Here is a 12,458-nt window from a genome sequence, read left to right as displayed (position 1 = left end):
TGGTGTAAGTAATAATGGTTTGTACATATAGTTTGATAGCCTTCTGTCTATTATCATAGCATCTGAGCTATTCCAGACCCAAGGCTACCGATATTAAAAAAAAAATCTAAATATATATATATATATATATATATATATATATATATATATATATATATATATATATATATATATATATATATATATATATATATATATATATATATATATATATATATAAGAAAAATTATGTTCAATACAAAGCACTATTAAAGTATTTCTACATTCCTCCAAGACTTTTTCTAACCAATGGATCAAAATAGTCTACTGATCAACAAAAAGATCTTTGAGGAGACACATTCATAAATGTAATTACTTATTTCTGAACATTTAAAAGTTCTGCAACTCTAGATTTGAAACTTTATTAATTAAATGTATTTATTGCCCCATTTTTAAAAGGGAAAAAGTTCACATTTTGTGGCTGAAGGGGTTCGTGGTAAAGCGAATAATTTCACCATTCTCATCAAATTTGAGTCACACACACATTACAGATTTTCACACATTTGTATTACGTTTTAATACTTTAGTTACTTGTTTGGGGTTAAGCATCAAAATGAACTTGGTTAGGGTTAACAATAAAAAATGACTGGGTTAAGTTTAGAAAACTTTCACGGTTCGGCTTGAAATACAACAGCAGCAACTTCTTTTACAGTCCTACATATGTGCTGCAGAGATGGAAATATATTCTGTCAAAACACATGACATGACAAATATATGCTGACTGTCATGGGGGGAACAAAAAAAGAAAAATCTATTTGTGTCCATGAACAAACAGATTTCACATTTTGCTGGGAGAATGCCAAATCAACAAATTCAGTACATTTTACTTTTTGTGTCATAAAAAAAAACCAAATATATTTGTGGCTCACTCCTTACTATGCAATGGGTGGAATATTTTATCCTAACGGACAAATGAATAAAAAGATTTTAGGTGATTTTAACAAACAGTTTTTTTTTGTTTGTTTTTTTAAACTGTTGATTCACTGTTACCTCTTCCTGCTCTTCAATGTCTTGGGTAGGAAGCCCAAAGGTGCTCTTTGAGATGTTCTCTTCACCTCTCTTCTTCTTCTTTCTAAGACCGAATGTAAAGCTAGCAAACCTTTTAGGTTTACGGAGGTCCATCTCTGAGTAGCTTAACTCTTTGGCCTGAGAGAGAAAAAAAAGTAAAGGACAGAGAGTAAAACGTTTAATTCAAAAGGAAAGAGAATTTCAAAATAGTTAAAATAAACAGGCTGCAACTACAATATCTGCATTTTTATTAAGAACCATAAAAGAAACTGTTAAGGTACCATTGCTCACAAATACAACCTTTCAAACATAGTGCATGGCAAACATTTCATTATAATCACTTGCTACATGTTAATTAGAAACCACCCCACTGTGTATTTCAATGGTAAGAATGAGGATGTTGCTCAGTTGTGATTGTAAACAAAACAAATGAGCTGACACCCTAACTTCATTCCTAAAAGCTGCTCCACCCTAAAAGCAATGAGAGGCTAGTAGAACATGATTTGCTGAATCTGCAGCAACAGCATGGCTGACTAAAATACCACGGTTAACAGACCTAAGTGGGAAAAAAGCCTGTCACCAAATTACGTTAAGTGACATATCAGGACAAAAGTTTCGGAATATGGGCATCAGCATTATATAAAGCTATTCTTTGAGCTTGTCAAGGCAAACACTGATTGAAAAGATAGTGGTGATGCTATTCTGGTGATTGTGTTTTGTTGAGCATCAGTGAGAAAGTTAAATGGAAGACACGACTGCCTGCCATCAGTCAGATTTCTAACTGGGTGTGCCTGCGAGCATTTTTCCTTCTGTGAGGGCTATTCTGAAAAGTATGAGAAGCAAATACAACATCTACACAGAGATTAAAAACTTTCAGTTGAGCCTGCAGTGGTTCCTTCTGTATTAGATGTGAAGTCTGGTATCTAAAGTAAATTATGTTATCAGCAAAATACTTCACGTCAACATGTGGATGTATCTTCCAAGCACATAAAACACAATCAAATAATTTACAAGGAAAGAGAGATAAAACACACACACACACACACACACACAAATATTTATAGCTACCAGAGACCATAACTTTCTTTGTGATTTAAATCAGTGTGAATCTAAATTTTTATTTTAATCTAATAATGATCAAACACCACATGGTATATAAAGAACAGGCAGCTTCCTTGAGAAGTGACTTAAGTAAGAACCCATGTCCAAGTTCCCAACATGCTACATTTATAGTCCATCTCAATCTTTGGGAGTTTCTGGCATATAATGTACCACCTGGTGGGGAAAGTGAAAAAGAACCTCATTTTTTTTTTCTAATTCATCCAAGAAGTTATTTACTCGTTAGGCAGCATTCCAGTGAGCTGAGCTGTTTTTTTTTTTAAAACAATCCTGTCACTGCATTAACAAAATGTTGTCACTCTCTGCTCTTGAGTACATGAGGGCCTTTAATAGATTCATCTAATAATGAAGTGCATTCATGTTTCGTAACCTTTATCGTCATCATCGGTATTTATAAATTCAATTTTATTTATAAGGCACCAAAGCACAACAAAAGTTACCCCCTTATAAATGTTCCAGTCCAGCAGTAATGCTTCTGTACGCTGCCACCAGATCATAGCTTCACCACAATGCTGCTTTCTAGCACCCTCTTCTGGTGGTAAATTTCACCTGCTTTCCTTCTGCCATTCAGTGAGTAGTCCTATACTGGGATCAGGTTATAAATGGAGTGTTTTTGTAGGGACAACTCAGGTGATTTTTAAGAATTGATCAAATACTACTACTACTACTAAATAATGTAAAGACTGCACTGAATTGCACACTGCATATTTGAGTTATTTTGAGAGTCTGTAAAAAAAGACCCGGAGTTATGCAGTGAAACACAACTGGAATAGGACCAGCATTGAAGAGTGGCTCATATGGTAACATTATGCATGTTTAAGAAAAAATATATAAAAAGTAAAATACAATAAAACCCCAAGAATATTGTTGTTGAGACAAGTTCCTGATCTCTAACTGCTTAGAGAAAAAAAATCTTAGATGTGTCCTAAAATCTGAGAGACAAAAGACTTAATACACCAACAACTGGATTTTACTCACAAATGTGTGTCAAAGAATGAAAAATATAATTTTGTGTTACTTGCATGTCAGAAAAAAATGAAACTGAGAATGTTGCTTAAACAGAGCCAAATAATGCACTCGACATTTTAGTTGCAGTGAATTGCGTCACGTTTCATGGGAACGTCCCGTTTTTACCCTCATAAAAATTATGGAAATTTTTCTCTTTTTTTTCTTACTTTAAATCAGGTTACAATCTTGTGGATGTTAGTTCCGTTTCCTTATTTATGGCAATAAATTATTTAAAAAAAAAAAAAAAAAAAGAAAAGAAAAAAAAGAGCTATTGCAGCAAACAAATGAGCTGCAGATAACATCTTTTGAGGAAACTGGTAACACTTTCCATTACAGTGATCAGTTTAGGGCACGGCAGAGCGGTGACTTTTAAAACTCTTTACCAGCTGGGCAATCAGCCATGAGCTTTTGGTTGCCAAGTTTGAAACAACTGCAGTTTATGGTGGTTGTCAAACATCGACCTGCTTGATTTACAGACACAACATTTCAGGTTTAGGGAGAACTATGACATGGAAAAAAAATCTCCAGCTTATAGTATGGACAGATCTGGGTCACGCTCAAATAGAAGAGAGAGAAAAATAAACTGACATGAACTTGATTAGAGTTTAATGAGAGTAAAGTTTGGAATAATTGTTTTCAATACAGCCTGACTGCTTTGAAAATTCAGTATCAGCTGGGCTCTACTTTTTAATGTCACCACTCCTCACAAAGACACTTTATTAGTGTCTATTGTTTCTCTATTGTAAATTTAAATATAATTATTGCTTAATTTTTAATTATGAGACTAGAGATTACAAATTAAATATGTAAGACTTTAAAGAAAGATGTTCTGACCCCAAACAAAGCTGTGACATTTATTAGTAAATAGTGTTTCTGTTTGTTTGCTTTCCCATATGGTCGGTATGGTTTACCATTAGTTTAAAAAAAAAAAAAAAAAAAAAAAAAAAAAAAAAAAAGGGTCCGATTACCTGTTTGCCAATAACTTTTTTTTTTTAAATTGTTGACTAAAATATTATATTTATGTAATGTAACATGTTAAAGACTGACGTGGCACACAGTCTTTGGGGCTTATAGTTTGCTTGCTATCTGAAAAAAAATGGGAGGTTAACAGGATTTTTCAATAACTGCACGTGAAAAGAGCTCACCACTTACAACTTCTTTACTGACCTTTACCCTCGGTGCGGTGGCATAGACAGAAGAATGCTTCTTGCCCGGGTCATTGTTGACAGCTCTGGGCTCTCCGTCCTCTGCAGTGTTACTGGACTCAAGAGCACTGAGGACCACAAAGTGAAAAATGGGAATGGGTGCAGAAATATGTAAAAATTGCTACAGATTGAATCCATTAATTAACTGACCCCGCTCACAGTATTTGTACTACATGCAGAGTAGCATTTTTTAATGTAATATTGTAGAACACAATGAGGTTTGTGCAACATCACATATTACAAAGGGTACAATTTAAAAAGGAAAAAAAAAAAAAAAGGAAAAATATGTTGCTTAACAAAAGAAAACTGTGAATCACTGTTACTGGAATGCTGAACAGAACCGGCTTTACAGAAAGTGAGTTGGCACTTCTTAGAACAGAGTTCTATGTTAAGAACAAAGGCAAATTAGGCCATTAGTGTAGCTTTGTGCACATCATCTGTGTCCTATCAAAAAAAAAAAAGTATCATTAAGCTATCATTGTAAGTAACTAAAGAACTATTTGTATTTGAACTTATCAACCAGTTTTAAAGTGGAGCGACAGGTGCTGGCTTTGTTCAGCCATCAGCAACGCCACTCATTTCTGTACCGCTACAGAGGCTTCAAAGTCAACAGAGCGGCTCCATCAATAATCACAAGCTGTCACTTCATTAAACAAGCGTTACAAAGGCCTCTTTATGCACAGAATGTTTCCGCTTTTACACGACCGGATGCTGGACTAAAAAGGCCAAATGACAAGCAAACATGAGTAGCTGTCAAAATTTATAGATCACTGTGTTCAGAAACTATTCACAATGTACACACACACACACACACACACACAAATATTCACATTTCTGTACTCGTATAGGTGACAACTGCTTAGGGTCTTTTATGGTAGCTTTAATAATAGAACCCAATACTAATAATGTGTTTATACATTTATGCATTTAATCATTAGTTATTATTAATCATCTCTAATCTCTTGTACACAGCAAGTCTTTTGTTGGGTTCTCTCTACATTTATTGCATGGTCTTTACCTTATAATATAAAGCACCTTGAGGCGACTGTTTGTTGTGATTTGGGGCTATATAAATAAAATCGAACTGAACTGAATTAATACTGACAGACTCAAAAGGTTTTGTCCCCCCCCCCCGGCAACCCAAGAATCAGTCAAGTAATTAACTACTGCAGTGGCTGAGACAAATAAGCCGTTTCTGGTACAACAGATTTCCTAAGATAAGAGGATGAGTTGCATCTTTGGCCCCAGGTGAATGGTGTTTACATGCCAAGACAGGCAAAGCCTTTCACTGTGTGAAAACACAACACCTGATACTCGTGAAAAAGAATTTCATAAAGGTCTTCCTTAAGTTCAAAGTGCCTTCTGTACAGAAATAGTTGCAACTTTAAAAGGAATCGTTTAACACTTTCTGAAGTCTTTTTTAACCCACTACTCTAAAATCCTGTTTCATTACTCATATTACAAACCCATGATGCGTTTTAATATTTAAAAAAAAAAAAAAAAAAATAGAATAATTTTGAATGATTTTAACATTTTTAACACCATCCAGCCAGGACTTCTGAGAGACAAGCTGGAACTGTCAGGAGTGGACCACCACATCTCCGAGTGGATACTGGACTACCTCACTGACCGCCCACAGTACGTGAGGACACAGGGCTGTGTCTCTGACAGGCTGGTCTGCAGTACGGGGGCCCCACAGGGAACTGTGCTGGCACCGTTCCTCTTCACTCTTTACACTGCAGACTTCTCCATCAACTCCCCACGCTGCCATCTGCAGAAGTTCTCTGACGACTCTGCCATAGTTGGCCTCATCACAGGTGAGGATGACTCAGAGTACAGACAGTGGACTCAGGACTTTGTGGACTGGTGCCTGCGGAACCACCTCCTGATCAACGCCGCTAAAACCAAGGAGCTGGTGGTGGATTTCCGCAGGCGCAGACCCACCACACGGACACCGGTGAACATCCAGGGAGTGGACATTGAGATAGTGGACTCTTATAAGTACCTGGGTGTTCACCTAAACAATAAACTGGACTGGACTCACAACACTGATGCGCTGTACAGGAAGGGTCAGAGCAGACTCTACCTGCTGAGAAGGCTGAGGTCTTTTGGAGTGCAGGGGACATTCCTGAAGACCTTCTATGACTCTGTGGTGGCATCAGCCATCTTCTATGCAGCAGTATGTTGGAGCAGCAGCTTGTCTACAGCTGAGAGGAAGAGGATAGACAAGCTCATCAGGAAAGCCAGCTCTGTCCTAGGATGTCCTCTCGACTCAGTGCAAGTGGTGGGAGACAGAAGGACTCTAACCAAAATAACATCACTGATGGACAAGGTCTCCCATCCCATGCATGAAACTGTTGCTGAGCTGGAGAGCTCCTTCAGTGACAGACTGCTGCATCCTACATGCACAAAGGAGCGTTACCGCAGATCCTTCCTCCCAGCAGCTGTAAGACTTTATAACCATCACTGCTCCCAACAAAAACCACAATAACCTACACAATGTAGGATAATATATAATATACTGTAAATAGTCCGGCCTGTTAAGGTTCAACACACAGGCACATCATGTACATTGTATATAGTGTTATTATTATTATTAGTAGTATTAAGGTTAATATTGTTTGTTGATTTTATATATATTCTTTTCTTAATAGTGTGAATTATTATATCTTTATTTATATTTATAATAACTGCGGCTGCTGTTACACCCAAATTTCCCCTCTGTGGGACAATAAAGGCTGTTTCTTCTTCTTCTTCTTCATTTCAAAAACAAAAACTTCCAGTACTAGATACTTGTTGGTCTTGTGTCACTTTTGAGAGAAGAAAATGAGGGCTTGATCTACAGTAACCAATTATATTTTTCATAACCATCTGGCTACATGTTTCAAGCATGTGGAACAATGGGATGCAGTTTTGGCCAGATTAGATATTCTGGGATGGGCACACCTGTATTCACAACTTTACTCTCATTAATTCTGAACACAATCTTCAACCCTAGAAATCATTCCAGCTCGGTCCCCATGAGGAAGGACATAATTCTGTTCCCTTAAAAGTAACATATAGAGCAGTTTAAAAAAAAAAAAAAAAAAAAAAAAAAAGACTTCACATATGCCAAAACACTGATAAGAAATGTATTTTGTACAACCAGAACATCGATGACGTAGGAGCTCATCCAGCTCACAATCCATCACAACTGACAGGTTATTACACATCAAATTAAAAGTGAGATGTTGACATTGCGCACAGTTTGGATGAAGACCCATCAGGTCATCATTGTGTTCGAGCTTCACTGAAGTCTGCCCAGTACTACAGGAGGAGTAGTGATTTTTGTGAGTCGTAGACATTGACATGGTATAAGATTATCGGTCCTTTGGCCACATGACCTAATGATTATGTACAATGCCAACATGTTATTTTGATGACTGGGTTTTTACTACCAAAGTTGGATCCTCTTTACTGTGCAAAAACTGCTTTTGGAAGCATGTGTTGTCATGTAGACTTGACTGTGTGAAACTTTATTCTAATGTTCTGTGTGAACGGGGAGTCCTCTTATTAAATCCACTCAGCGGTGAGAAAACACTGGGTGAATGAATACATGAATTAATGCATACTGAAATTCAAGACATGCATAACGAGCACCTAAGGCAGTCAAAAGTCAAACACAGTATATAGATAATGCTACCATTTTACAGTCAGCAAAAAAAAAGACCATGGCACAGGTAGCACCTGTGGGAATACAGATGTTACCTGAAAGAGGTGTATTAAAAGTTAATGTTTAACAAGTGTATGTTTTCAGAATACACAGCGATACACCATGCATCACAATCACGTTCTTTCTTCATGTTAGATACAAACACAATAAAAGGCTTTATGATGCTGCTTCCTTTATTCTCTGCAGGGAATCACCCCACTTTAAAAATAAAAGAATTACACATGTGGCAGGTGTACCGCTAAAGACATAAGTGCAGTGTTATGAAAACACATCCCTGCAATAACAGCTGTCAAAAACTGCTCCTAACTGTATTCCAGATCAGCTCGGTCTTTATGAAAAAGTACACAAAACGCAGCAAAGGATTATGTCAGATTCAAAATGATGTCACTGAATTATTAAATATAGTGTAAGAAAACAAGATTAACCCTCCACTGAATAACAGATAATCAAAGATTACTTTAACAGTGAGGTCTTTGTCAGGTGGAATCAATGCCCCTGAATCATTTCAACAGCAGTGTGTAGCAATCCACTGCTTGGAACACATCCCTTGTTTTAAGGACAAAGCCTCCTCAGACTTCACCGATCCACTGCTCAATTCAATTTTATTTACGTAGCGACAAATCACAACAAACAGTTGGCTCAAGGTGCTTTATATTGTAAAGAGCATACAATAATTACACAATTAATTTCAGCCCTTCTTTATGTGAATGAATGGAACAAAACATAACCGTGTATTTTCTTTAACTCAACACATTTTGAGTTTACGTAACCCCTGTTCAGATCGGCCCAAGCCTTGAAGGGGCCCTAAGCAAGATTGTATTTGGGGCCCCCTTCATACCATTTCATTGTCCTCTGAACTTGATCGTTATTAATGCAGGAGGGTTAAAGTTCATTATTAATTTTTTTTTTTTTTAGGATGTATTACTGTTTCAGCCTTTTCAATTCAATTCCATTTTATTTATACAGTGCCAACTCACAACAAACAGTCGCCTCAAGGCACTTTATATACTGTAAGGTAAAGACCCCACAATAATTACAGAGAAAACCCAACAGTCATCCTAATCTTAAAAATAGAGAGGGTGTCTGTCTCCTGAATCCAAGCTGGGAGCTGGTTCCACAGAAGAGGGGCCTGAAAGCTGAAGGCTCTGCCTCCCATTCTACTCTTAAGTATCCTAGGAACCACAAGTAAGCCAGCAGTCTGAGAGCAAACTGCTCTATTCAGGTGATACAGTACTATGAACCAATGAAAAGAAGCCAATATGTGAGAAATATGCTCTCTTTCTAGTCCCTGTCAGTACTCTAGCTGCAGCATTTTGGATCAGCTGAAGGATTTCAGGGAGCTTTTAGGACAGCCTGATAATAACAAATTGCAGTAGTCCAGCCTAGAAGTAATAAATGCATGAATTAGATTTTTAGCATCAGTCTAAGACAGAAATATTAGAGTGTAGCCTACTCAGTAAATTAGTGTTGTTACAAGTGTACAAATCTGGACAGTTAGAATAGTCTCTTCTTTCTTTTAGGACATTGGCATTTGTAAAAAATTAAAAGAAACCAAAAAAGTTTCATGACAAATGTGGGCGAGCTTGGTGGTCAGGGGGCCCTGTGCAGCCGCATATGTCGCCTATGCCTCGGGCTGGCTCTGCCCCGGTTATAACTGGCTTACTTTTCCGAAACACACACAACAGGTTCAACGATACAGTGACTTATTATGAACTCAGCTTAATGACTGTCTTCAACACCCCTGTGTTGAGACATCTGACCTGCAGCTGGGGACAAAAAAAAAATGTTACCAAGCACAATGGTGTAGCTTGTGTGCAGCGTCTAATTGATTAGTAGTTTCATGACAGTGTGAAAGGCATGCGGAGTGGCAGGTTTGTCTGCAGAACTTCTGCTAATCCACAAAACCACCTAAGAGCCCAACAAATCCAAAGTGTGGGTGTGTTTGGCTTTTCTGAAAAAGGAATGCCAAATTTCCTTCCTGTAACTTCATACTCTGTTGGCAAGGTTTCCAATATCATCTGGCATGACTTTGACCTCACCCTTGAACTGCAGAGAGATGGAGTCAAAACAAACTATAACTTAAAGATGTATTTCTTAAGACACTGAAATCCTCGAGGCTGGACAGATTAAAATCCAGGACATGGATTAAAATTAAATCCTCAGCACAAGCAACAAACAGATTTAGTCTACATCTGGATACAGTTCTCTCTTGGTTGTCCATCCACAGTGTCAACAATTGAAAATGCATTCATTCACTGCAAAACACTAATGGAATCCTATAATTACTAGTTAAAAAAATAATTTTGAGATGTCCCTTTTATAGGCCATCAGTGGATAAAAGGCTACCAAGACTGACCCCATTATTTGTTTCATTCTGCTTTTATACACACACACACACACACACACACACACACACCTCTGCCATGATTTATTAATTATTATTTATGAATGATGCATGGCCTTTATGCACTGTTTAAAATTTTATCCTTGCGTAACGGCCCTGTGCAGAGGCAGCCCTCACAGTGTCAGCTCACTGTTTATTATTCTCTCTGTGCAAACACAAGCTGTCACTGACTACAGACACATGAACAATATGATTATATTGTCCTGGCCTGTGATTAGTAGCTTAACCTCCACCCCACCTGTGTCTATATGCACACCCACGGCTGCTGCATCCTTAAGGCTTTGCAGCATGGCTTGCGTTGCAAACGTTTGTGACCAAAGCAGTGAAGTGACCGTGCTGTGTGCATTAAGAATGAATTTGTAAAGGGTTCTGTATCCATCCATCCATGTGTTTTATTCTCCTACCTGCCACTTATTACTGGAACACCTCAGACCTCGAGGTAAAATTGCAATCTACAAAGCCTAGATCAGGGGTTCCCAAAGTCAAGAGTGCTGCGGCCCCCTTAAAAACCGGAAAATCCCATGGAGGCCCTTCAAACTGTCGGGCTCTTACACATGGGTATAATTTATGAGCAGATTGCACAAAATGGGCCTGAGCAGAAAGGTCATTGCAAGCCACAAAGAACAACAGAAAACTCTAGGTTGACACTGGACGCCTTTCAGATTGAGCATCTTGCCCAATTTTGAAATTTGCATCATATCAAATCGTGATAATACAACACCATCTATCTGAAAGTTGAAGTTAAATATCAGGGTGATTTTTTCAACAGCACATCAGCTCAAAAAGTAGAAATGGAGGGTTGTGGAAAGGCCTGGTCAAACGCCATATTTGAATAGTTGTGGGGGGGGGGGGGGGTTTCAACCCAACGATACATACAGGAAACCCTAAAACATTTTGGAACTGAAAGATTTTTGCATGCAAGCGTGATATCGATTTTCAGCATGCCATATCAGAAAACAGTGGACAGTTATGCAAAATGCAGGTTTGTGCTAAAGAAGGGGAGGACCAGCTTGTCAAGTATGTACTTAGTTTTTCCACTGGAAGAGTGTTATATCCAGCAAACGTTCTTTGTGGCTGTATGGTTGTATTCAAGTATATTACTTTATTCAAAAGGTTATGGAAGTTGACAGTTCCTATGAGATATCCCTGCTGATTCACAGCAGTGAGTGTCGCTTAATTAGGAACGTTTCTTTCAGCAAACCACTGAAAACTGCAGCCACAAGCTACTGAGTGAAAACTGGAGTCTGTCTGCAGCTTTAAAGCATCAGGAGCTGTTTCATATTACTCCTTCAAGCATATAACAAATGCACGCATGAGAAAAGGCCACTGAGTCAACATCACGACATTTGGCAAGCATACCTGAGTACCTGCTGGCTCTCATTAGCTGACTTCTCAGAGGCAGAGCCGTTCTTCGACTTTGTCTTGAATTTGAACAGCTTAAACTTCTTCTTCTCTCCTTCTCTTTTCTGCACATCCTTCTCCACGGATTCGCCCAAGTTGGCTTCGCTTTTGGAGAACAAACTTTTAACAGACTTTTTGGTTGAACTCTTCTTCGCCATCTCTAAGCCTGCTCGGGGGGAACGTCAGAGGGCCGAATGAGTCGGGTCTGCGTCCTCGCTGAGCATTCAAAGCTGATGAAAACGGTTGAGGGCCAGAAAAGACTTACTGACAGCTGACAGCTGGTGCTCCTACTGCCTCATTTTGTGTGTAGCACGCAGAGCTCAGGCGTGGCGAACACGCCCCTACGGAACACCCATCCCAGACAAACAGCGGCGCTCACTGCAGGTGATCCACGGCTGTTGTAAACGTATTTTGCAGTGGTAGCGAAAATTATTGGAATTTGCTTTATTGTCGTGGGTGTCATGTGCAATTAATGCCCACAGTGATACAAAAATTCTATCTATCTATCTATCTATCTATCTATCTATCTATCTATCTATCTATCTATCTATCTATCTATCTA

The 12,458-nt window shown here is 38.3% G+C and overlaps 1 protein-coding gene across 1 annotated transcript in view; it reads right to left on the bottom strand.

The window, feature by feature from the left end:
• The window catches only part of crybg2 (crystallin beta-gamma domain containing 2), a 37,479-nt gene extending 25,425 nt beyond the window's left edge, over nt 1-12,054 (bottom strand). Inside the window, exons 1-3 of the mRNA XM_030741186.1 lie at nt 11,855-12,054; nt 4,342-4,447; nt 1,030-1,185 (exon numbers count right to left, since the gene is read on the bottom strand). Coding sequence (XP_030597046.1) covers nt 1,030-1,185; nt 4,342-4,447; nt 11,855-12,054 — 462 coding nt within the window. The remainder of the gene's footprint in view (nt 1-1,029; nt 1,186-4,341; nt 4,448-11,854) is intronic.
• Between the last annotated feature and the right edge of the window lie 404 nt (nt 12,055-12,458).

This window comes from Archocentrus centrarchus, chromosome 11, assembly GCF_007364275.1.
Source record: "Archocentrus centrarchus isolate MPI-CPG fArcCen1 chromosome 11, fArcCen1, whole genome shotgun sequence".
Classification (NCBI taxonomy): domain Eukaryota; kingdom Metazoa; phylum Chordata; class Actinopteri; order Cichliformes; family Cichlidae; genus Archocentrus; species Archocentrus centrarchus.
Note: the sequence above shows the minus strand (reverse complement) of the source record. Positions and strands in the feature narration are given on the sequence as shown.